This window comes from Leuciscus leuciscus (genome assembly GCF_965113295.1).
Source record: "Leuciscus leuciscus genome assembly, chromosome: 3".
NCBI lineage: Eukaryota > Metazoa > Chordata > Actinopteri > Cypriniformes > Leuciscidae > Leuciscus > Leuciscus leuciscus.
In genome coordinates, this window is record NC_138727.1 from 62,359,569 (window position 1) to 62,383,938 (window position 24,370).

Genomic DNA, 24,370 nt, shown 5'->3' on the forward strand with positions numbered 1-24,370 from the left:
TCTTCACGTTTGATCGAAGAACAGAAGGAAATGTGGTCACACACTTTTTATACATAATCTCCTTTTTGTGTTTCTGAGGTTATTCCTGGTTAATGCAGTTGCTTTAACTCTCTAACATACCTCGTTTTTAAAATCACACTAGTGTACACCTGTCAAATCTGGCCGAAAACTATAGATTTTTATATAAATGTCTAAGCTACTTTTATCTCTATTTTAAAAATAACTTTTTAAAAAAGCATCAATAGCTATATTACTGTAACAATTGCAATAATACCATGTTATAAAATGTGAACATGGGTTATAAATATTTTCATGTGTAAATTATGGACAAGATAAAGATAGTATTTTTTACGTATTGTATATGCATATTATAAAATATATACATACATATAGGGGCCATTCTACAGAATTGGTGCAAACTGCTGTCCCTCATCCAAAAAACACATTTGAAAAGCATTTAATTATTAAAATCTTAGATGTTTACTAAGATCCTTCAATTATCTATTGAAACCCACAATAATATTTAAGATATCAGTAAGCTTTATATATATAAAATCATCATTTATGGGCTACTTTCAATTAGGAGGTGGCTGTCCCAAACCCTAACCCATAAATTTCAACTTGTGAAAATGATATTGAAAAATATTTTGCAAATTTTTCCATTCTTGTTTTAAAAAAAAAAAAAAAAAAAAAAAAATATATATATATATATATATATATATATATATATATATATATATATAATTTTTTTTTTTTTATGAAGTAAAAAAAATATATATATATATATATATATATTTTTTTAATTATGAAACTTTATATAAAAAAAAGGTGTCCTGCATTTTCATGTCACTACCAAAACAGTGAATGTTGTAGTCCATTGGCTGAGACTGATTTTAACCACACCCCTACATTTTTGATCAGGAAATATTCCTGTGTCCCTCTCTCTCGTGTGCTATATGGTGAGTAGATTGATCCCATCATTTTGAGGTAAATGTGTTCTAAAGTCTAAAAATCTGTGTGTAACTTTAAGAAATGCCACTACCAAACTCATTTTTTCTGCTATTGAGAAAACTTTTTTGGATGTTATTCCATAAAATTTTGTTGTTATATGTGTTCAACTGTTCTGACCAGTGATTGCTAACCATGTGCTGATTAGCATCTTCGAGCTAGGCTCAAAAGTATCTAAAATTGTCACTACCAAAACAGTCACAACCGAAACATGTCTTGAAGTTTCGGTTGTGACATTATTGTTTTGGTAGTGACAAAAGGGAACACATAATCCTTTATTTGGAGGAATAAACTACATTTTAGTACAGTTATGCAAATAATTACTACTGTAGTATGCTTTAGTAGTGTTTTAGTATTTTAGTATGCAAGATTCTGTTAAAATGATGTAATGTGATGAGGTTACAATTACTTAAGGTTGCATTCCATGATACTAGCTTAGGTGTAAGGTTGTTGTCAGTAATGTTAAAGGGATACTCCACTTTAAAATTACAATTCTGTCATCATACACTCACCCTCATGTTGTTTCAAACCTGTATGAATTTCTTTCTTCTGCTGAACAGAAATGAAGATATTTAGAAGAATGTCAGTAACCAGACAGTTTCTGGTCCCATTGACTTCCATAGTAGGAAAAAAAAATACTATGGAAGTCAATGGGGTCCATCAACTGTTTGGTTACAGACATTTTTTCAAAATATCTTCTTTTGTGTTCAGCAGACAAAAGAAATTCATACAGGTTTGAAACAACTTGAGGGTGAGTAAGTGATGACAGAATTGTCATTTTTGGGTGAACTAGCCCTTTAATTTTGTTATTTGCTCTACTAAGGTAACGGATGAGGCAATGCTATCAAGTGTGGGCAAAGAGCAGCCAATGATTTTTTCCGCAGAGTGGATGACCATCTGCAGCGATTTTTTCTGAGCCACAGTGCAGCTCGCATACCACACTGTGATGCAGTACGTCAGTATGCTCTCTATGACAGAGCGATAAAAGGCCACCAGCAGCGTCTCGCTTAAGTTGTTTCTCTTTAGCAGTCTCAGAAAGTAGAGACGCTGTTGTGCCCTTTTGATGATGGTGGTGGTGTTAACAGTCCAGGATAGGTCATTCGCAATATGGACCCCCAGGAATTTGAAGCTGTGGACCCTCTCGACACTAGCCCCTCCCATGAGGAGTGGGGGTGGGTCCATCTTCCACTTCCTCCTCAAGTCCAGGATCAGCTCTTTGGTCTTTGATGTGTTGAGCTTGAAGTTGTTGTTAAGGCAACCTGCTGTCAGCCTCTCAATCTCAGCCCTGTAGTGTGTCTCATCACCCTCTACTATGTGACCGACGACTGTGGTGTCATCCGCAAATTTGATGATGGTGTTTGTTGGATGAGCTGGAGACAAAGACAATGCTGAAAAGCAGAGCGCATGTGGCGGAAGACAAAACTTGTAGTCCATTATAACATCTACAAAGACAGCCTTCATGCTTTCAATATGGAACTAGGCAAAGCTAGACAGACTTTCTTCTCAAATATTATAAACAGCAATTTAAACAACACACGCACTCTTTTTGCTACTGTAGAGAGACTGACAAACTCCCCAAGCCAGATTCCCAGTGAAATGCTGTCAGACAGCAAGTGCAGTGAGTTTGCTTCTTTCTTCTCTGACAAAATCAATAATATCAGAAAGGTGATCAGCACATCCTTGAGTTGTGCTGGGGTCAGACAGATCAGACCACCTGAGAAAGTAGTAACTATGTCTGACTTCAAAGAAATTGATGGCAAAATTTTGGAAGAAACCGTACAACACCTTAAAACATCAACATGCGCCCTTGACACACTTCCCACATCTTTTTTCAAAAGTGTGTTAAACAGTTTAGAAGCAGATCTTCTAGAAGTGGTAAATGCCTCACTTCTCTCTGGGAGTTTTCCAAACTCCCTGAAAACTGCAGTTGTCAAGCCCCTCCTGAAAAAGAGCAATCTGGATAAGACCATATTAAGCAACTATAGACCGATCTCAAATCTTCCTTTCATAGGCAAGATCATTGAAAAAGTTATCTTCAATCAGCTGAACAAATTCTTAAGCTCGAATGGATACTTTGACAATTTTCAATCTGGTTTCCGACCGCACCACAGCACAGAGACAGCGCTTATAAAGATAATAAACGATATTCGCTTAAATACTGACTCAGGCAAATTATCAGTGCTGGTACTACTCGACCTCAGTGCTGCATTTGACACTGTCGATCATAACATACTTCTTGACAGGCTGGAAAACTGGGTGGGGCTTTCTGGGATAGTCCTAAAATGGTTCAGGTCATACTTAGATGCGAGGTTATTATGTGAGTATAGGAGACCATAAGTCTGAGTGGACATCCATGACATGCGGACTCCCTCAAGGCTCAATTCTTGCGCCACTCCTGTTCAACCTGTATATGCTCCCAATGAGCCAAATAATGAGAAATAACCAAATTGCTTACCACAGATATGCAGACGACACACAGCTGTACTTAGCCCTATCGCCTAACGATTACAGCCCCATTGACTCCCTGTGCTGATGCATTGATGAAGTCAACAGTTGGATGTGCCAAAACTTTCTTCAGTTAAACAAAGACAAAACTGAAGTTATTGCGTTTGGAAACAAAGATGAAGTTCTCAAGGTGAACGCATACCTTCACTCCAGGGGTCAAACAACTAAACATCAAGTCAGGAATCTTGGTGTGACACTAGAGTCAGAGCTTAGTTTCAGTAGTCATGTCAAAGCAATAACTAAATCAGCATACTATCATCTGAAAAATATTGCAAGAATTAGATGCTTTGTTTCCAGACAAGACTTAGAGAAACTTGTGCATGCTTTCATCACCAGCAGGGTGGATTATTGTAATGGACTCCTCACTGGCCTTCCCAAAAAGACCATAAGACAGTTGCAGCTCATACAGAACGCTGCCGCCAGGATTCTGAGCAGAACCAGAAAATATGAACATATCACACCAGTCCTCAGGTCTTTACACTGGCTCCCAGTTAGATTTAGGATTGATTTTAAAGTATTATTACTGGTATATAAATCATTCAATGGCCTAGGACCTCAATACATTGCAGATATGCTCACTGAATATAAACCCAACAGATCACTCAGATCATTAGGATCATATCAGCTAGAAATACCAAGGGTTCACTCTAAACATGGCGAGTCTGCTTTTAGCTATTATGCTGGAACCAGCTTCCAGAAGAGATCAGATGTGCTCCTACAGTGGTCACATTCAAATCCAGACTCAAAACACTTCTGTTTAGCTATGCATTTACTGAATGAGCACTGTGCCGCTGTTCGTCCGACTGTTTGTACTGTACTGTATTTTATTTTATTTTTCTAAACTGTTTTAATTATTCTTATTTCTTTTAATTATTTTAATTTCTCCTATGTCAGCAGGGCATTTAGCCCGTAACTGTAAATGCCCACTCAGAAGGTGTAAAAGAAAGTGATAATGTGAAAGTGACGTGTATTAATGTGGGTTTGAAAGTAGAACAGTATTTAAATGACGATATTAAAGTTTTCGTCTGAGAAAGAATGTGAACGCAGTGCTAAAGAAAGTGAAAAGAACGTGTGAGTAAATGAGGGAGAAAAGAAAGTTAAAGGAAAGTTAATAGATGGAAGTCGTAAGAAGATTGAAGGTTAAAAGAAGGAAAGATTTAAGTCTTAAGGGAATCCTTTGAAGGAAAGATCTATAATAATATTTATTTTTTTGTTTGTTTTTTAAGTACTGTATTTTATTTTATTTTTCTAAACTGTTTTAATTATTCTTATTTCTTTTTATTATTTTAATTTCTTCTATGTAAAGCACTTTGAATTGCCATTGTGTATGAAATGTGCTATATAAATAAACTTGCCTTGCCTTGCCTTGCCTTGTAGGCACAAGCTATGTGCAGTACTGCATAAATTAATAATAACTGTACTGTTCTTAGTGTAGTTTATTTTTAGAGCCACTAGGTGGTGCTAGTCCATGTATGTTTTTGATGTTGTCAGAGAGAATATCCTCTGACCTTAAGTGCGGCCATCTTGTTTTACTCAGTTGATTCTGATAGTCACATGGTTAAAGCAGCTCAATCTCTTCATCATCTTTGAATCATTTATAGAAGCTTAGTCTGTAAGTATTAATGTGTTTGCTAGAAGCTTGTTTTTCATCTTTTGCTTGGAATTAGTACTAGTAATTTTAGTTTAAAATTGATATTAAGAGAGACTATTCAGTACAATATTTCATGCATCTGGATTATTATTTGTGTATATTATGTCCAGTTATACCTTAAGCGAACTGTTACAATTATTAATGTACAGTCTTTAGAAAATAATTTTTCCCTTTTTTCTGTATTTCAGTTTTACTCTGTCCCACTTGCATTGAAGTGGTGGTGTTAATAAATCCATGCTTCAGTTCAACTTTCTTGTGGAAGGAGTTATCTGTCTGCCTAGTTGAAGAAGGGGAACTCTTTTACGAGGGCAGAATAGTAAAAAGACAATTAACGGTGATTGCTGCAACAGTGATTGGGTTTTCATATAGCAAAATTTTTCTTAAAAGGTCTGTTCAAAATATTTTATTTGGACACACAGACATCAAGAATCAGCCTGTGAATCTAAACAATGGTGACAATAATAAAGCATGTTGCAGTGCATTCTGGGTGCCACCAATCAAAACTCATTCATGGCTCCATTCATGCATTGCGTTATGAATAAATTATGATCTGAATTGTCTTAGTAATTTCCTTTTCCTAACTAAATATTTCATTTGTCACCATTGTTGAGATTCATACACTCATTCTTGATGTCTGTTTGTGCCTAGGCATTTTTTATTTTTATTTTTTTTTTTAACAAAACAACTTTTAAGAAATCATTTGGAATAAATAGAAAATGTTGGATCTGATGTTGTAGAATCACTGTGATGCTGTAATCAACAATATAAATTAAAAGTAAGAGATTAGGCTCTAAATTAGTTTTGTGATTCAGGTCAAATGATGATTATGTCTAAACATAACCAGCAACATCTGATCACCTTTTCTCTTTGTTCATCTGGGAGTTACCTTAGTTTCAACAGCCAAACAAAATTTAAAGTAAAAAATGTAAGGGTCAAGAGCCCAACTAAAACACACAATGATCTCCATAATGGTAACTCAAAATAGTGATTTTTCTCCTTCAGTGATTCTGCTTGTTAACATCAGGTGTCTTCAATAATCGTCACTCATTGCACAATTAATCACTTAATTATCTTATTAACTTTTTATCACTAGAGTTTTTGCTGTGTACGTTTTATGAGAACATTCTGGAAACAAAAATAAAACTACCCGCTGAAAACATTTTTAGAACTTCATGATAATGTTCTCAGAACGTTTTTAGAACAAAACATTTCTAGCTGGGGTCCTGGTTTAACTTGGTCCTCGGGTCCACAGAATTTAATGACAAAAGGGTAGAAATAAAAATGGAAATGCAATATAAATGACAAAAGGGTAGAAATAAAAATGGAAATGCAATATAAAGTAACAGAATTACAACCCGAATTCTGGAAAAGTTGGGCCGTTTTTTAAATTTGAATGAAATGAAAACAAAAAGACTTTCAAATCACATGAGCCAGTATTTTATTCACAATAGAACATAGATAACACAACACATGTTTAAACTGAGAAATTTTACAATTTTACGCTCAAAATGAGCTCATTTCAAATGTGATGCCTGCTACAGGTCTCAGTATGGTTGGGACGTGGACATGTTTACCACGGTGTAGCATCTCCTCTTCTTTTCAAAACAGTTTGAAGACGTCTGGGCATCGAGGTTATGAGTGTCTGGAGTTTTGGTGTTGGAATTTGGTTATAAAGGTTTCCAGCTGCTGAAGAGTTTGTGGTCGTCATTGATGTATTTTTCGTTTAATGATGCGCCAAATGTTCTCTGTAGGTGAAACATCAGGCCAGTTCAGCACCCGGACACTTCTACGACGAAGCCATGCTGTTGTAATACCTGTAGTGTGTGTTTTTTGCATTGTCCTGCTGAAATATACAAGGCCTTCCCTGAAATAGACGTGAGAGCGAATTGAGGATGAGGACATCACCTTCCTGAAGGTTCTCTCTCTCTCACACAACACACACGCACGCACGCACGCACGCACGCACGCACGCACACACACACACACACACACACACACACACAGTTTTCTAGCAAGTGTTTAATATTACTTTTACAAAAAAGGATTCAACATCAGTGTAAATATTTTTTTCATAGTGCATCAGTACATCAGTGTTACATTTTCTCAGTGTTAAATAAACCTTAGTTTATTATTGCTACTTTATAACAGGTACTCTCTTTTTTTATTTTATTTTTTTTATTATTATACCATTATGAACTGAGTTCAGAAGCTCTTATTGATGTTCCCAAACATCTGGGCAACTTGAAGTACCAAGTGTGGGAGAAGATGAAGGACGTCTGCCCTTACTGTGAGTGCTAGATCATTCCTGAAAGAACTGCTTAGCTTTTCAACATGCTGACTATTCCCTGTCCTCCTCAGATCCCGTGATCCTGAACCCTAACACATCTCCACCAGACGTCTCTGTGTCAGATGATCTGACCTCTGTGACCTCATGTTTCCGTCAGCAGAACGAACCCAACCCTCTTCCTCTGCACAGGAACCGGATGGTGTTGGGAAGTGTGGGATACAGTGATGGTGTTCACACATGGGATATTGAAGTGGGAAACAGTCGGCACTGGAGCCTTGGAGTGTGTCTTGGATTGGAGGGAAAACCTCCTACACAACCTTTGACCCCTGAAAACGGCTTCTGGGGTCTCAGACGTGATGGAGACTCGTACAGAGAGATGACGGCTGGATCGTGTAGATTGCAGATGATGGAAGATCCACAGGTAGTGAGAGTAAAGCTTGAGTATTGCTATGAGTTGCTTCAGGAGCCGTTGCGTCTGAAACGCTGGAGGAAGTTGAGCTTTTCTGATGTCAGGATTAATCACGTCATTGCAGCATTTGATAGAGTGCCATTGGCCAATAAACTCTTTCCCTTCATGATCCTAGAAGATCAGTCCGTCCCGCTGCGTGTCGTCCCAGCTAATGTTATTCTGACCGTGGAAAAGGAACCATCGTTCATGGAGAGACATCGAGTCTTGCTCATCATCTGTTTTAGTTTTGTCATGTGTATGTTGGGGATTTTGTTAGGAAAGAGTGACCGACAAGGCAGATGAAGAGGAAATGTCTCTTCATTTACTGTAATAGTCTTTTATAACAGACTTCTGAAAATCACACCAGTAAAACTAAAGGATTCCTGAACTAATTATATGTTAATATAGTGTAAAAGCCTCAGCGCCTGAGAGCCAGAGCTCCCATTTATTTACTGTTATTTACTGAATAAGTGAGTCCCAAAGCATAGTATGTTGAACAGAGTGTGCCAGAAGTCCCCGGATGGTCGACTATTTATGGTGGATTGATCCGAGCTCATTATAACAGCTAATATTACCCACAACCCCCTGCACTTTGGAGGAGGATCCAGTTCAGAACTACAAACATGAGTAAAAAGAGTTCAGAAAACTACAAACATGGTGGATATGCGCGACCGACAGTTGAGTAGAGAGGGTTAGATAAAAGGGTTGATAATCAGTGACTAATAATCAACATTTAAGCTGATAAAAATATTATGTTATCAGACAAAAAGAGTACATACATTTAGAGCGTAGTATAAGTAGGCGAATTGTTTTGTAGCGTTTTGATGTATGTCTATCATGTGACTCTCCAACTGGGACGTAACACTAGGCTACTGAACTGTTTATGACTCATTATTGCTTTTAGCAGCGCTCAGTTTTCCTATTAGTTGTTTACATTGGTATTTGTTTTTCCCGGACATCCTGTAGTATTAAATCAGACGATGACTTTGTTTGCGTGTCTTATGCATCAGACGTTCAGTCAACGGTCCGTGGTCATCTAGTCTTCAACCACTTTTCAATTCATTGCTGAGGAATAACTGACCTCCAGAATATCCTGACTGACCAATCAGAATCAAGCATTTCATAGAGCTGTGAAATAATATCAATATAGATGATATTCAGCAACTCAACTGGGGCCTGTACCATGAAGGTAGCTGAACAAACTCGAGGTTACAGGATTAGTTTTGAGTTGACAAAACCAAACCGATGCAATCAGGCTTTATTGGTACCATGATGCAGCTCATCAACTTTCTCTGTCAACTCAGGCTTTGATCCTCAAGCTATGATTACTCCACGCGCGCGTGCACATAAAAGAGTGACGTCGACACTGAACAACCAATCGCGGGTAGAGCGTGAGCGATATATTTTCCCGCGGAGGAGCAAGAGATAATCATTCAGAATTACGATGAATTTAAATATGTATTTCAAGCTCGAAACAATACGGTCTCTGCTGCCAAAGCAAGAGAAGACTGTTGGAGAAAGATTGCTGATAGTTAATGTGTAAGTTAAACAAATACGTTCAATATTTATGTAAAATTATGTATGTACTGTATGTGTAGCCTATATGTGTAATATAGCCTATAGCTTATTTTTATAATATATAAAAAATGATACATGCACATTTTTTATATATTATAAAAATAGGCTATAGGCTATATTACACATAGGCTACACATACATACATAATTTTACATAAATATAGAACGTATTTGTACTACTAAGAAAGCTAGGGAATCCTATCATAAGATTAACAGAATAATAATAAAGATTTAAAATAATTCTTAACATGTATTATATTGTATAGTAGCCTACATTTGTGCAATTTGCTTTTTGAAAAAAAATAAATAAAATGTGTTCATGTGATGTCACCCTATCAATATATCTTACCGGCAATTTTATAAAAGCCCTCTTTTATGGACATGGCCGATAAATGTCCGGGGAACACTATTAATGAAACTATTCATGTACTCCTGCAGAGCGAGGACCACCTTACGAATGGTTCGACAAACCGTGTTTTCCCCTATAGCTTCTGTGCGTCACCCACCGTGCAGGAATGTACCACTTGCAACAACAAAAACGCAACGCAATACCAAGTGCATGAATTCGACGTGTTAAATTCTTTATGTGCGGCTCAAGAAGTTCGCAAAGATAAGACATTCCTTCCGCTGAAAATCTGTATCTTTCATACAAGTAACTATCAGGAAAGGCAAGGGGATTTTGTCTGGCTAAAAACTCTTTCTCTACGAAGTGCTCGTCTAACAATTTGCGCTGAGATGTCACAGGATTTGGAAGAAAAGGTGAAGTCATTGCAACAGACACTGGGAATAAGTTACGTCACCTATATGTTTCTTTGCTCTCAGCTGATTGGTCAAACTTCAGTCTGAGATCTTGAATCCAGAACATAACCTGCCCCGGAGCAGGTTAGCCGTGCAGCGTAAGATACCATGGCAACGAACACCGATTAAAGCCAAGCTACTTTCATAGTACCTAAAACCCAGGGTTGGTGGAAACTAAACTGAAACATAGCTGGCTAGCCACCTAAACCGGCTTCATGGTACAGGCCCCTGGTGTTTTGTTGTAAAGTCATTTTTGTCTCACTATGTGTTAAACACATAGACTGTAAAAAATATGGACAAAGCGTCTGTGACGTCACCCATAGACTTTCTGAAGAACGGGTTTGAAGCCGTTTATGGGGGGTATGGGCGGCGCCATCTTGGAAAATCTTGGGAAACCCTAACCCCGCCCACCTTCTAACGCAGCGCGCGTCACTCAGCTCGCTCTGCTACTCCGGTTATCTCTGTGTATATTTTAGGCAACGAAATATGTTATAAAACACCACACTAACTCTTTTCGTTTTCATTTAAAGAAATCTTAAACATTATAGCCACACAAATGTGGTTCAGGCAACACGTATTGATTATATTCACTGCACATAACGTTTGCCTATTTATAACAAAACGAAATATAAAACACAAACCTGCCTCTTTTCGTTTTAAATATAATATAAAAATATTAAACATTTTAATATGGTCCAGGCAATATGTGCATTTGTACTAAACAACAGATGTTGCAGTAAACAACATTACAGATCATATCCGTTGTATTAAAATTTAAAATGACAAAACTCAACCCAGTCTCTTTTTGTTAAATTTCAGTTTTATCAATATTAGCTATTATAAAAGTATAAGTAAAAGGTAAAGTTACAAGAAGCTATACAAATAAAGCAAACAATTCAGTCAAACATAAAAAGTCAGCGCTCGATCTAGTCTAACCATACAACAGTAAAGTTAAATAGCTTATAAAGTTATGAAACTTCCCCTCAGCCAAAACGATTGCCCAGGGAACAAATTATAGATTTACGTTACGAGACCAAAAATCGCCCGTTAGATATACACAAGACGAATTATATCTCATGTTTAACCACTAGACGCCAGAGTCAGCGGCAAAAGAACGTCTAGCCGAGGAAAGGCTGCTCCAGGCGGGGTACATCGCGCTGAGCGCCCGGTCATCGCTGGATCTCACAACTGGATACAATTTTTCATAAATCTTTATAAATAAACCACATATTTGAGCTTTAAACAACTACATTCTCGCCTGAAAAACTCTTAAAACTATATTTTAAAACTATAAAACCATCCTAATGATGCAGAAACAGTAGTATTATATGTCAACTGTATTAAAAAATGGCGCTTCTTATGTTGTCATTCTACGTGGCGCTGCCTTGTCAGCTGTCAATCAAGCTGTCAATCAAAGTTAACCACGCCCTTATTGTCATACATTTTATATCTAAATACGATCTAAACTAACGAGTTAGAAGAAAATTCACAGCCCTCATGGTTGTCGGGCACTCGGAACCTATCGAAAAATACAATAAAAGTCCATGGGACCAACCTGTAAAAACATGAATTTATGCTGTGAAAACGGACATTTTAACATGGGGGCTATGGACATTTGCTCCCTTTTGGGACCTTCCCCTAGCGGATTTTCGATGTATTGCAGTTTTTCGCACTTCCGGGTAGGCTTCATTTTTCAGATCAGAATGTTGCCGCTTGGTTAAACACTATTATCTTATAATGAAATGATTAAAACTATAATTCTTAGTTTGTACTGTGATATTTTACAGTACCTTTTTGTATTTTTTGTTCATATATTTTAGTTTTATAAACACATTTGGTCAGCAATTAGGGTATTGAGAGCGCTACACAAAAGCTTTAGAGCAACAGGAGAGTTTTGTTAGTTTCCCGTTTATTCAGCGATATCAGATTCAGTCTGATATATTTAATATGAGTCGGACTCTTCCCATATGTGAAATCTTCTACAAACACAGATGCTGGAGGCAAGACACAAAGGCATGGTAACAAATTAGAAAAGCTTTATTGATTAATTTGCACTTTTATCAAAGTTATATCAAAAGTAGAAGAAGAAGAATTAAGCTATCTAATGAAAGAAGTAGAGCAATTCTGGATGGAAACTCCTTAGCAGTTAAATGGTAAATATAGTAATATGAAAATGGAAAAGTACATTACAAATTTAATTAAAAGAGAGTAAAATGAATATAAGTGAAAATTGCATGCAATATACTGCCTGTATATATCTGGAATGCATTTTTGTATATAATGCCTCTTTAACTCGATTCAAGGCAAGACACTCGTTCACTGGTCTTGAGATTTTGTTCTATTTAGCTTTTTTATTAAACTTTATACATTTCTATTGTAGATTTCAGGTGTCTTGCCTTAAACTGATGTTACACTACACATCCTCAGAGTCCAGGGAACAGGTAGAGTTTCTTGGAAAGGGACGTCCTGTCAATACACGGCATTAGTTTAGCAAATTCATCCTTTCTAATCTCTAAATGCTTGAATCGTGGATCTTTCTCCATGCGTAAGGTGACCTATAATAAAAAAAGATCACATGTGAATGTGACAAGAAGCAAACTCCTGTATGTATTTTAGCTGAGCAAAGCACAAGAGATTATTTTACTTTTGGGCTGAAATAAAGCAAACCAATTTAAATGGGATTTTCAACATTTACCTTCGTGAACAAATCTTTAATTTCATCAACATGAGCCTGTTTACAGAACACCTCCATGATGTAACAGATAAAATAACTTCCTTCGACACGATCTCTGTATGCAGCGATACCTGTGGAGAAAAGCCATTGGTAGGTTGAAGAACTTCACAAAGCAACCCAAACATGAACAGACTGCTTCAAGTGTGAATCAACATTAAACTAACTTCTTTTTTTTTTAAAGGACAACAGTTGCTTTATTTTTGAATATGAACAAAATGAACAGTGTGTAGAATGATCTACAAATCAGTTTCAGAAATCAGTGTTTTCTGAGCACTTACCAGGGAGGCAGGACTTAAAGCAGATGAAGTCTTTCTCTATGTGCACAGCGGAGTCTGATTGTATATCCACACCTCCTGGGTGTTCTGGACAGAGAAACGGTTAATAATATGGATGATAATATTACAGTAAATCCAGGAAAAATATGAATACAGAGTACAAAGAGAAACAGAAATATGATAATGTCGTACCTCCTCTGCAAGCTTGAATCAGAATAACCTTTGGTTTATCATTCAGAGCATGATTCTTTAAGCTCAGACTGGAGAAGATGTCGTCAACAATGAAGAAATCATTGGGGTTTTTACTCTCATGGTAGTTGACCCCTAAAATGGCATCTTTATTTAGGAATCGGTCCTCATATTTGACACCTTTGTCTTCTTTATTTTGGATTATGTCCCCGTGAGACATCAGGACCACAAAGGTGCTGTCCGAGTCTTCATGTTCAGGATGTGCAGCGAAGTCCTTGACTCTAGTAGATATTTGCTGTCAATAAAAACGTCTTTTTTTTTCTTTTCTTTTTCAGAAATGCAGAGTATATAATGCATTGTAAAATATTTGTTCACATCTCTATATCCACATCAGAAGTCCACTAGCTCTATACGCACTTGCCCAGTTAGATCTCTGTATTTCTCAACTCTGTAACCCAAAGCTGTCAGCAGCCACTCCATGTTCTCCTCGTCTCTCTCTGCTCCAGCCCTGTACTGTAAGTGCTTGAACTGTATGTTGGTGATCAGCAGAGCTAAACGTTTCCTCTGAGACTTGTCCATTGGGATATAAACCTGTGAGAAAACATCAGTATTAGCAGAATTATAACATTAATAGAGTCACCTGAACTGAAACTAAATAAGGAGTGATTATAAATGCATTGTGTGAATAGATGATTCAACAATATAAAATTCATAATCATAAAACGTTATTTAGATTTAGAGGCCATAAATTAATGTTTTCCCATATTGTTGTTGATATCATGAGAGAAAAAGAATATTAAATACAGAAATGGCCATAATAAATAAATAAATAGAGTATGTTTAACAACGTAATTTTTCATAATATATCATAAGCTTGAAAACTCAATGTTCCGGCACCAAATTAACGATGGCTATTAACTGATATTTGACATATCTCTGGTATTAAAACAAGATTAATGTGTCCAGCATCTGGAGGGCCACAGTCCATCAGCGTTCAGATCCTCTCAGAGACATTCAGTCTTTGTTAATTTCACTATCATGGACTTGAATTTCATAATTTCCTGTGTTCTTTGTTCATGTTTCTCTCTTTCATTTGTTGCTATGGTAACTCATTTAATCATCGCACCTGCTTGTCGTTTTAGTTCATTATCTGTATATATAAGCTCCTCATTTCTCTAGTTGTTGGTTATAATTTGTGTTTGGAGTTTGTACTAGAACACACTGTTACCTGTGGATGATGAGATTGTTTGATTCAATACTTTTATTTTGAATTAATCTTCATCTGACCTTCTTCTGTGGACTTTATTCACTGCTATTGTGACAGTTCCTGCCTGAAATCCTCATTAATCCTGAACTCTTGCTGCTTCAGATGCTGGATGGACTTAAACTCTGCAGGACGGCGGCCCTACAAAAGCTGGACTAGCAATCCCTGAATGCACTGCTTTCACAAAAGTATAGAAACAGATACTTGCATTATTTCTGTTTTCTCTGAGAATTCTGTCCTTAAACTCTTGGCTGCTTTGGATAATAGTGTCTGCTCTCTTCCAGTCGGACTGGATGGGCTGATCCTCCACAGACACTGAAGCATTTCTTCTGTCCTCCGGCTCAGACCGCTGAACTGAAGTCAGGAAAACACACATCACAATATATCAACAGAAGAACATTCTCTACATCTGTCTGCAGCTACAGCTGTTTATGAATGAAAGTATACAGCATTAAGACTTTGAAGAGACACTTTCAAGGTCCTTGTTTTCAGGTCATAAACCTTATTTTTCTTTTTTTTCTTTTTTTTTTTTACTTTACATAAATATCAACCCATCTTATACATATCTTAATACTGCCATTTTACTGTACAATACAATATAATGACACTGAATCACACCCTATTTTTCAACCTAATTTTCTGTTTGATCTATTGCACAATATTCACATGGTTATTTTATTGTATTATAATCATAAACACATTTTTATATACAAACGTTTTAAAATAACTGTACAATTTCATGTATATTTCTCTTTATTTTTTTAAAGTGATGACTACTGCTCAATCTTAATAAATTGTTATTCTTTACCTTCCTGAAGTTTCGACTCAAGGGTCTTTGCTAGATGATTTTGGTTGATTTTGCGCAGCGTTTGTACTGTGATCTTCCCAGCCTCATCACTGTACTTATCTACCATGCGATCCACAACACCTCTCCGATGAGCATTCTCAAGGTCTGCTTTAGGAATAGGGTCGATGCCTGGTACCAGACCTTTACACAGGTTCCATTTAAAGTTTTCGAAGTCATCATTACCAAGATTGTTAAGTGCATCAATCATCTGTGTTATAACGTCCATTTTGTGTTACTAGGAGAAAAAGGCAAAGAAATAAAAGTCTTTATTGGATACAAACACACTGAAAATAAAAAGAACATTTCCAGACTGTTCTCATTTATCTCCAAAAAAAAACACCCAAATGGGAACTTTAGGGGAAAGTTCAGTGTTATTTGCAGTGTTCTGGTGCGGGGTAAAAAATAAATAAAAATGTAATCATTTTTCATGCTTAAAATCAGTGTGTGTGTGACCACACCATCACTATGTCGTCAAAGCTGTCGCAACACTGAAAAATCGAATTAGTTAGACTTACTTTAAAAATCATGCAAACCGATTGCCAAGTAAAGTGAAATAGGAATAGTATGTTGAACTGACAAAGGCTTAGTTAGTGTACTGTAGTTCACTTACACAAAAGTTCTAGTTACTAAAAAAGAACTGAGAGAACTTGATAATTTACTTTAAAATGTAACTGTAATCATATGCTTCATTATACAGTATATGCTTATATATAGGTGTATATGTGAATATATATATATATATATATATATATATATATATATACTCTATTTTTGTGGCTTGTATATACCTGTATGTATTGTCTTTCTAAAAGAAAAAAGAAAAAGAAAAATTTGATCACAAAAAAAAAAAATTATAATTGTGTTTTGCATGCTGAATGTTGAAGTCTGACTCAAGCATGATCAACTATACAAGATATTGTCACAATTATAGAGGGATTATATCAACACAATTAAAAGTTTCACAAGGTGTTTATGATGGAAGTGTTGTCAACACAATTTTAGAACATCAGTATCTTACATAAAATATAGGCTAGTTATGTTATTTGATCTATCATTCATACACACACACACACACACACACACACACACTACCGGTCAATATTTAGATTGGTAAGATTTTTAATGCTTTTATATCTTCTGCTCACCAAGGCTGCATTTATTTGATTAAATATACAAACAAAAATAGTCATATTGTGAAATATTATTACAATTTAAAACCGCTGTTTTCTATGTAAATATACAGTAAAGTGTAATTTATTCCTGTGATCAAAGCTGAATTTTCAGCAACATTACTCCAGTCCACAATTTCTCCCCTCACAACTGTATTCTCTGGAACAATACATATATACTACACAAAAACAAAACACTCTTTCTGAATAATTGGTTTATAAGTAATCTGAATACAGTAAACAATCTGCTAAATACAAAAAATGAATTTTATTCTTATGAGCACTTGATGGAAAAACATGGTATTGATACATCTCAAGAAGAATTCGAAATGGTGATTGAGTCTATTCCTGTTAGTGGTGTTTCTTTAGCGCAGAGCATACAGACAGATACTTCTCTATCTGTAACAGTCGGTTCTCCTGCTATTTCTGGCATTCCACTTACAGATAAGAGATGTAACAATACTTTTATTTGAAACATACTTGATCCTGCCAGTACTCCTATTATGTAAACACCCAATGGGCTTTACTGGACAAGAAATTATGGAACATGATCTTCCTGCTACCTCATCAGTATATCATTGTAAATAAAATCAAAGAAGTTTTATTCAAAATTGTTCACAGGTATTACCCTTCAAAAGCAAACATCTGTACTTTTTTTCCAACTGTGTGTAACATTTGTACATTTTGTGGCTGTGAAGGAGAAACCATTGAGCATGTTTTTGTTGATTGTCCCCTTGTAGCTTCCTTTTGGTCCCATTTACAAAGATTTCCCAAAAGATAAAAAAGAATATTTCTCTAAGCAAATTTGAAATACTTCTTATAGTCACTGAGCCATATTTATCAGCCAATGAAAAATATGTAACTAAATATTATCTGCACAAAATGATTTGGCAAAGAAGCAAACCCTCCTTTTACAATTTCAAAATTACAGACCTTAAAAAATATTGGAACAGCATAAAAAAAAAAAAAAAAGAACAACAAATTAAACAAAACAATCAAATTATTTCATTATTTTAACTTTAATGCATAAGCAGACCCCTAAGTGTTTTTCATTTATGTATCTATGTGTTTTGTTATTTTATTTCTATTTTATTTCGGATCTTTTCATGTCTCTTATTTTGTTCACCTTGTTAAGATCAGATATATGAAGCTGTATATTGATTCAATTTCGTATACATGTTAAAATTGTACTTTGACAAAATGTTAATAAAATTTGCACACAAAAAAACAAAAAAACATTACTCCAGTCTTCAGTGTCACGTGATCCTTCAGAAATCATTCAAATATGATGATTGATGCTCAAGAAACATTTATGATTATTATCAATGTTTTTTACACATTTATTTTATGATGCTATGATGAATAGAAAGTTCAAAACGAGGTAACTGAGTAAGGTGTGTGAACTTTGATCAAAGCAAAACGATCCCGTGCTCGCCAGAAACAAGGATACGTGGCACAAAATAGTGAAACACCCACACAGTGCATACTATCCACCCTATCTGCCCTAAATAGTATTGACAATTACTAATGTCACATACTATTTAGGATGGATAGTATGCACATTGGGACGCAGGGCCAGTCTTTTGATTAACCTATTAATGAGGACGAATTCAAATATCGCGACAGAAGAACGCGAGTGACATAAATAGGATTTACAGACTAATTGTTGCAGACTTGCACTAAGTTACTTCTAATAAACTACAGGATCTTGTTCGTCAGAACATTCCCTCTCAGAAAAAAAAAAGAAAAAAAGAAAAGGTACAAAAACTGTACCTAAAGGGACCGACTGTCTCCTTTAAAAAGGTTCTTCTAAATTAGGTACAAACGTGTACACTGCTACAATACGGAAGTATGTTTACATACGGAAACCCTAAGGCCATATGGACATGGTGGTGGAAAATTATTCGACAATTATGTTGTATTCTTTCGCAAAAAACTGTTGCGTTACTTCACTCGCAAAACTTTTGTGTTCTTTGCCAGAGAAAGCTAAGTTTCCCGGGGGAAACGCAATTATCCGAATTTTCTCCCTCGTTCCAGCTCACATATTTGTTCTTCACCGTGTCCTTTTAGTGGCTTCGTGGCAAAAAAATAAAATAAATAATAATAATAATAATAATAAACAAAAACAATAAACTTAAAGCAGATATTGGAATTGGTTAAAGTGAATTATAGGATGTTCTACTCACGTCTCTGGTGATCGGGGTTTCGTCCGTCTTTGTGCTTTAGTTTAGGAGTTTCGTGTAGAGTTCGTCTTTGAGCTTTAGTTCAGGTGTTTCGTGTCTCTGTGTTTGAGCTTTATAGTTTAGGAGTTTTACTTTCTCTTTGACTCTGTCCGTCCCTCATCTGAGCGCGCGAACCACTAAGCAATAAAGCACTCGAGTACTAGTGTAAAACGATTTGAGATGATCCTCTTCACGTTTGATGGAAGAACAGAAGGAAATGTGGTCACACACTTTTTATACATAATCTCCTTTTTGTGTTTCTGAGGTTATTCCTGGTTAATGCAGCTGCTTTAACTCTCTAACATACCTCGTTTTTAAAATCACACTAGTGTACACCTGCCAAAATCTGGCCGAAAACTATAGATTTTTATATAAATGTCTAAGCTACTTTTATCTCTATTTTAAAAATAACTTTTAAAAAAAGCATCAATACCTATATTACTGTAACAATTGCAATAATACCATGTTGTAAAATGTGAACATGGGTTATAAATATTTTCATATGTGTAAATTATGGACAAGATAAAGATAGTATTTTTTACGTAATGTAGGCATATTATAAAATATATACATACCTATAGGGGCCATTCTACAGAATTGGTGCAAACTGCTGTCCCTCATCCAAAAAACACATTTGAAAAGCATTTCATTATTAAAATCTTAGATGTTTACTAAGATCCTTCAATTATCTATTGAAACCCACAATAATATTTAAGATATCAGTAAGCTATATATATATAAAATCATCATTTATGGGCTACTTTCAATTAGGAGGTGGCTGTCCCAAACCCTAACCCATAAATTTCAACTTGTGAAAATTATATTGAAAAATATTTTGCAAATTTTTCCATTCTTGTTTAATATATATATATATATATATATATATATATATATATATTATTTTTTTTTTAATGAAGTAAAAAAAAACCAAAAAACCCCCAATTTTTTTCAATTATGAAACTTTATCTAAAAAAAAGGTGTCCTGCATTTTCATGTCACTACCAAAACAGTGAATGTTGTAGTCCATTGGCTGAGACTGATTTTAACCACACCCCTACATTTTTGATCAGGAAATATTCCTGTGTCCCTTTCTCTCGTGTGCTATATGGTGAGTAGATTGATCCCATCATTTTGAGGTAAATGTGTTCTAAAGTCTAAAAATCTGTGTGTAACTTTAAGGAATACCACTACCAAACTCATTTTTTCTGCTATTGAGAAAACTTTTTGGGATGTTATTCCATAAAATTTTGTTGTTATATGTGTTCAACTGTTCTGACCAGTGATTGCTAACCATGTGCTGATTAGCATCTTCGAGCTAGGCTCAAAAGTATCTAAAATTGTCACTACCAAAACAGTCACAACCGAAACATGTCTTGAAGTTTCGGTTGTGACATTATTGTTTTGGTAGTGACAAAAGGGAACACATAATCCTTTATTTGGAGGAATAAACTACATTTTAGTACAGTTATGCAAATAATTACTACTGTAGTATGCTTTAGTAGTGTTTTAGTATTTTAGTATGCAATATTCTGTTAAAATGATGTAATGTGATGAGGTTACAATTACTTAAGGTTGCAGTCCATGATACTAGCTTAGGTGTAAGGTTGTTGTCAGTAATGTTAAAGGGATACTCCACTTTAAAATGACAATTCTGTCATCATACACTCACCCTCATGTTGTTTCAAACCTGTATGAATTTCTTTCTTCTGCTGAACAGAAAGGAAGATATTTAGAAGAATGTCAGTAACCAGACAGTTTCTGGTCCCATTGACTTCCATAGTAGGAAAAAAAAAATACTATGGAAGTCAATGGGGTCCATCAACTGTTTGGTTACAGACATTTTTTCAAAATATCTTCTTTTGTGTTCAGCAGACAAAAGAAATTCATACAGGTTTGAAACAACTTGAGGGTGAGTAAGTGATGACAGAATTTCCATTTTTGGGTGAACTAGCCCTTTAATTTTGTTATTTGCTCTACTAAGGTAACGGATGAGGCAATGCTATCAAGTGTGGGCAAAGAGCAGCCAATGATTTTTTCCGCAGAGTGGATGACCATCTGCAGCGATTTTTTCTGAGCCACAGTGCAGCTTGCATACCACACTGTGATGCAGTACGTCAGTATGCTCTCTATGACAGAGCGATAAAAGGCCACCAGCAGCGTCCTGCTTAAGTTGTTTCTCTTTAGCAGTCTCAGAAAGTAGAGACGCTGTTGTGCCCTTTTGATGATGGTGGTGGTGTTAACAGATGGTGGTGGTGTTAACAGATGGTGGTGGTGTTAACAGTTAACAGGAATTTGAAGCTGTGGATCCTCTCGACACTAGCCCCTCCCATGAGGAGTGGGGGTGGGTCCATCTTCTGCTTCCTCCTAAAGTCCAGGATCAGCTCTTTGGTCTTTGATGTGTTGAGCTCGAAGTTGTTGTTATGGCAACCTGCTGTCAGCCTCTCAATCTCAGCCCTGTAGTGTGTCTCATCACCCTCTACTATGTGACCGACGACTGTGGTGTCATCCGCAAATTTGATGATGGTGTTTGTTGGATGAGCTGGAGATCAGTCTCTGGTGTACAGGGAGTATAGCAGAGGGCTGAGAACACACCCTTGAGGTACTCCTGTGCTGAGTGTGATGGTAGAAGGGAGGTGGGGGCCCAGTCTAACAACTTGTGAGCGGTTGGTGAGAAAATCACTTATCCAAGTGCAGATGGGGGTGGAGAGGCCCAGGTGAAGCAGCTTTTTGATGAGGATGTCCGGGATGATGGTATTGAATGCAGAGCTGTAATCCACAAAGAGCTTATCGTTATGACGATTGCATCCTCCGTGGACCTATTTGACTGGTATGCAAACTGATGGGGATTAAAGGAGGCTGGGAGGCTAGATTTTATGTACCGTAGTACCAGTTTCTCCAGGCATTTCATGACAACTGGTGTCAATGCAACTGGTCTGTAGCTGTTAAGGTCCTTTGGAAGTGGCTTTTTTGGCACAGGGATTATGATAGCTGATTTCAGACAAGATGGAACGGTGGCCTGTAACAGGGAGCTATTGAAAATTCTGGTGAAGACTCCTGCTAGCTGGTGTTGGAAAGTTTTTTCTTTCTTCAAAGCAGACCAGGAGACGTTGGGATCACGTTCAAACAGAAGAGTTTCTTTATTTGAGCGCGGCTGCGGTTCGTCCAACAAAATCTAACGTACATAAATTTACATGGTGTCTTATAGGCATTTTAGGAGGAGGGACTTTTGAAGGTGGAGACAAATTCAAACAAAGCATGTAAATGAGTATACAGGTTAAGGAACCGCCCCAGACCGGCAGTCTCAATTTAATCAGCATACCTATTCAAATGCTGATACTGGCCAGGAACTCCGGTTCCAAGGGCCATCCCAGAGCCATTAAAGACAAAGGTGAAAGTCTCCCCTACAGCTAATCCAATCAACCTAACGATTCAATGTCTGGGCTCCGAAAGGTGAGAATCTCAGTGATCTGACTCATTTAAAACACAATAGAGATTGCAACTTTGCTGACATCTTAACCTTAAAAGCTAAAATCAGTATTCTTCACCGTGATGTTATGTAAGGAAGCATATCTGAAATAGATTCTTAAATTTGTAACCCTTCACTGGTCAGCAGAGGATTTAAGGACTCTGCCCGGCCCCCCTTCAGGTCCAGTTGCCTTTCGTGGGTTGATAGTCTTTAGTGAACATCTCACTTCGTGTTCCTGCAGAGTGAGAGTGTGACTCATGATGGCTGGTGGCGACAGCAGGTCTGTTTCAGGTCTGTCAGCCTCAAACCTGGCGAAGAAGTGGTTCAGCTCCTCAGCCAGCGAGGCATCAGTGTTGGTGGTACTGTTGACAGCGCTGCTTTTGTAGTTGGTTAGTTGTTGTATTCCCTACCACACTCTGCGTGGGTCTTTGTCTGCTAGGTGGTCCTCCACCCTCCCCTGATACGCCTCCTTTGCCACCTTAATACCCTTCTTCAGGTCAGCTCTAGCAGAGCAGTACTGTTCTTTATCCCCTGATCTGAAGGCGATATTACGTTTCCTCAGGAGTCTCTTGACTTCTCTTGTCATCCAGGCTTTTTCATTGGGATATTCCTGATGCGACGTTCGACCGTGACATTGTCAATACAGAAAGTGATATAATCCAGTGTCACCATCTAAGTCACTTTGAAATAGCAGGTCCCATTCAGTGAGTTGGAAACAGTCCTGGAGCTAGAATAGGGCATTGTCAGGCCAGGTTTTAATAGTCATACTACTTGGCTGTATAGCCCTCCTGACTGGGATGTATGCTGGGACCAGGAATAATTAGATGTGATCTGACTGGCCCAGGTGAGGGAGAGGAGCAGTTCTTTATGCTTTTTGATGTTAGAATATACATGGTCTAGTGTGTTTTTTCATCTAGTAGCACAATCTACATGCTGGAAAAAGCTGGGGAGTACACTCTTTAAGGACGCCTTATTAACGTCCCCTGCTATGTATTCCCTCTGGGTGATCGCACTGCAGTTTGTTTGCTATGGTTAGCAGGTGAGCCAAACCTGTGCTAACATTAGCATCGGGGGCTATGTAAACAGCAGTAACAGTAACTAACTACGGTATACTCTCTTGGTAAATAAAATGGTCTACATGTTAGTGTTTTGTTGTAAAGTCATTTTTGGCTCACTATGTGTTAAACACAATTATCTTAAAATGAAATATAAGATTAGTTTGTACTTTAAACATTTTTCAGTACCTTTTTATAGTTTTTGTTTATATATTTTTGTTTTATAAACACATTTGGTCAGCAACTCTGTAGTGTGCACACATATGAACACTGAGAAGTGTTAATTTAACATGGGCGTTTTTCTGTGTACTATTACATAAATCTTATCTGTTTCATTTACATATGACTGACATATATGAATCACATTCAGTTTATTAATACAATTACATAAATCTTATCTGTTTCATTTATATATGACTTAAAAATATGAATTACATTCAGATTATTAATTGGTTTATGTTAAAACTATGTAATCCAAATGGATGGAAATTCTATATGCAATTTAAATACATAAATCTTATGTTTAGACATTTTTTTTTTTTTTTTTTTAGTGTGTTCACGTTGGCCTAATTGGATTAAATTGACATTTTTAATGTTTTTGTTTCGTTTACACTTTCATAGAGGACATCACAGCAAAATAACTATGTAGGGCTAGCACAAGATGGGAAAAGTTTTATTAATTCTTGTTTACTTGTGTTCATTTAATTTATTTTTATTTTAGAGCATTTAATGTGCTTCTTAACAATATTTTATTTATTACACACAAGTTAATTTAAAAAAAAATTTTTTTTACCCATCAGCCCTTTGTGTCTAAATAAGAAATAAAAGTCCCAGAGTTAAAAAATGTGTAAAACGAGCCTGTGTGTGACTTGGTA

At 36.4% G+C, this 24,370-nt stretch overlaps 2 protein-coding genes across 3 annotated transcripts in view; one reads left to right on the forward strand and one right to left on the reverse strand.

The window, feature by feature from the left end:
• The first annotated feature begins 7,363 nt into the window (after window positions 1-7,363).
• On the forward strand, window positions 7,364-9,423 carry LOC309493833 (butyrophilin subfamily 3 member A1-like). Its single transcript, XM_082163100.1, has 2 exons — window positions 7,364-7,451; window positions 7,523-9,423. The coding sequence occupies exons 1-2, from the start codon at window positions 7,430-7,432 to the stop codon at window positions 8,200-8,202; spliced, it is 702 nt and encodes a 233-aa protein (XP_082019226.1). The 5' UTR covers window positions 7,364-7,429; the 3' UTR covers window positions 8,203-9,423.
• Window positions 9,424-12,648: 3,225 nt separating this feature from the next.
• LOC309493747 (caspase b-like) overlaps window positions 12,649-24,370 on the reverse strand; it is a 49,871-nt gene continuing 38,149 nt past the window's right edge. Inside the window, exons 2-9 of one of the 2 annotated variants that reach the window (XM_082162974.1) lie at window positions 18,939-18,990; window positions 15,545-15,643; window positions 14,945-15,090; window positions 13,890-14,063; window positions 13,476-13,767; window positions 13,287-13,370; window positions 12,970-13,079; window positions 12,649-12,829 (exon numbers count right to left, since the gene is read on the reverse strand). In XM_082162974.1, the coding sequence (XP_082019100.1) occupies window positions 12,698-12,829; window positions 12,970-13,079; window positions 13,287-13,370; window positions 13,476-13,767; window positions 13,890-14,063; window positions 14,945-15,090; window positions 15,545-15,643; window positions 18,939-18,990 (1,089 nt within the window). In that variant the 3' untranslated portion in view covers window positions 12,649-12,697. Of the gene's footprint in view, window positions 12,830-12,969; window positions 13,080-13,286; window positions 13,371-13,475; window positions 13,768-13,889; window positions 14,064-14,944; window positions 15,091-15,544; window positions 15,819-18,938; window positions 19,096-24,370 lie in introns of those variants that run through there. The other variant, XM_082162973.1, reaches the window with a different exon arrangement.

Bases quoted from the DNA above. Each gene is read 5' to 3' on its own strand.
- LOC309493833 (XM_082163100.1), top strand. From the start codon at position 7,430: ATGAAGGACGTCTGCCCTTACT. The intron at 7,452-7,522 runs GTGAGTGCTAGA...TGTCCTCCTCAG, and splicing joins GAAGGACGTCTGCCCTTACT to ATCCCGTGATCCTGAACCCT.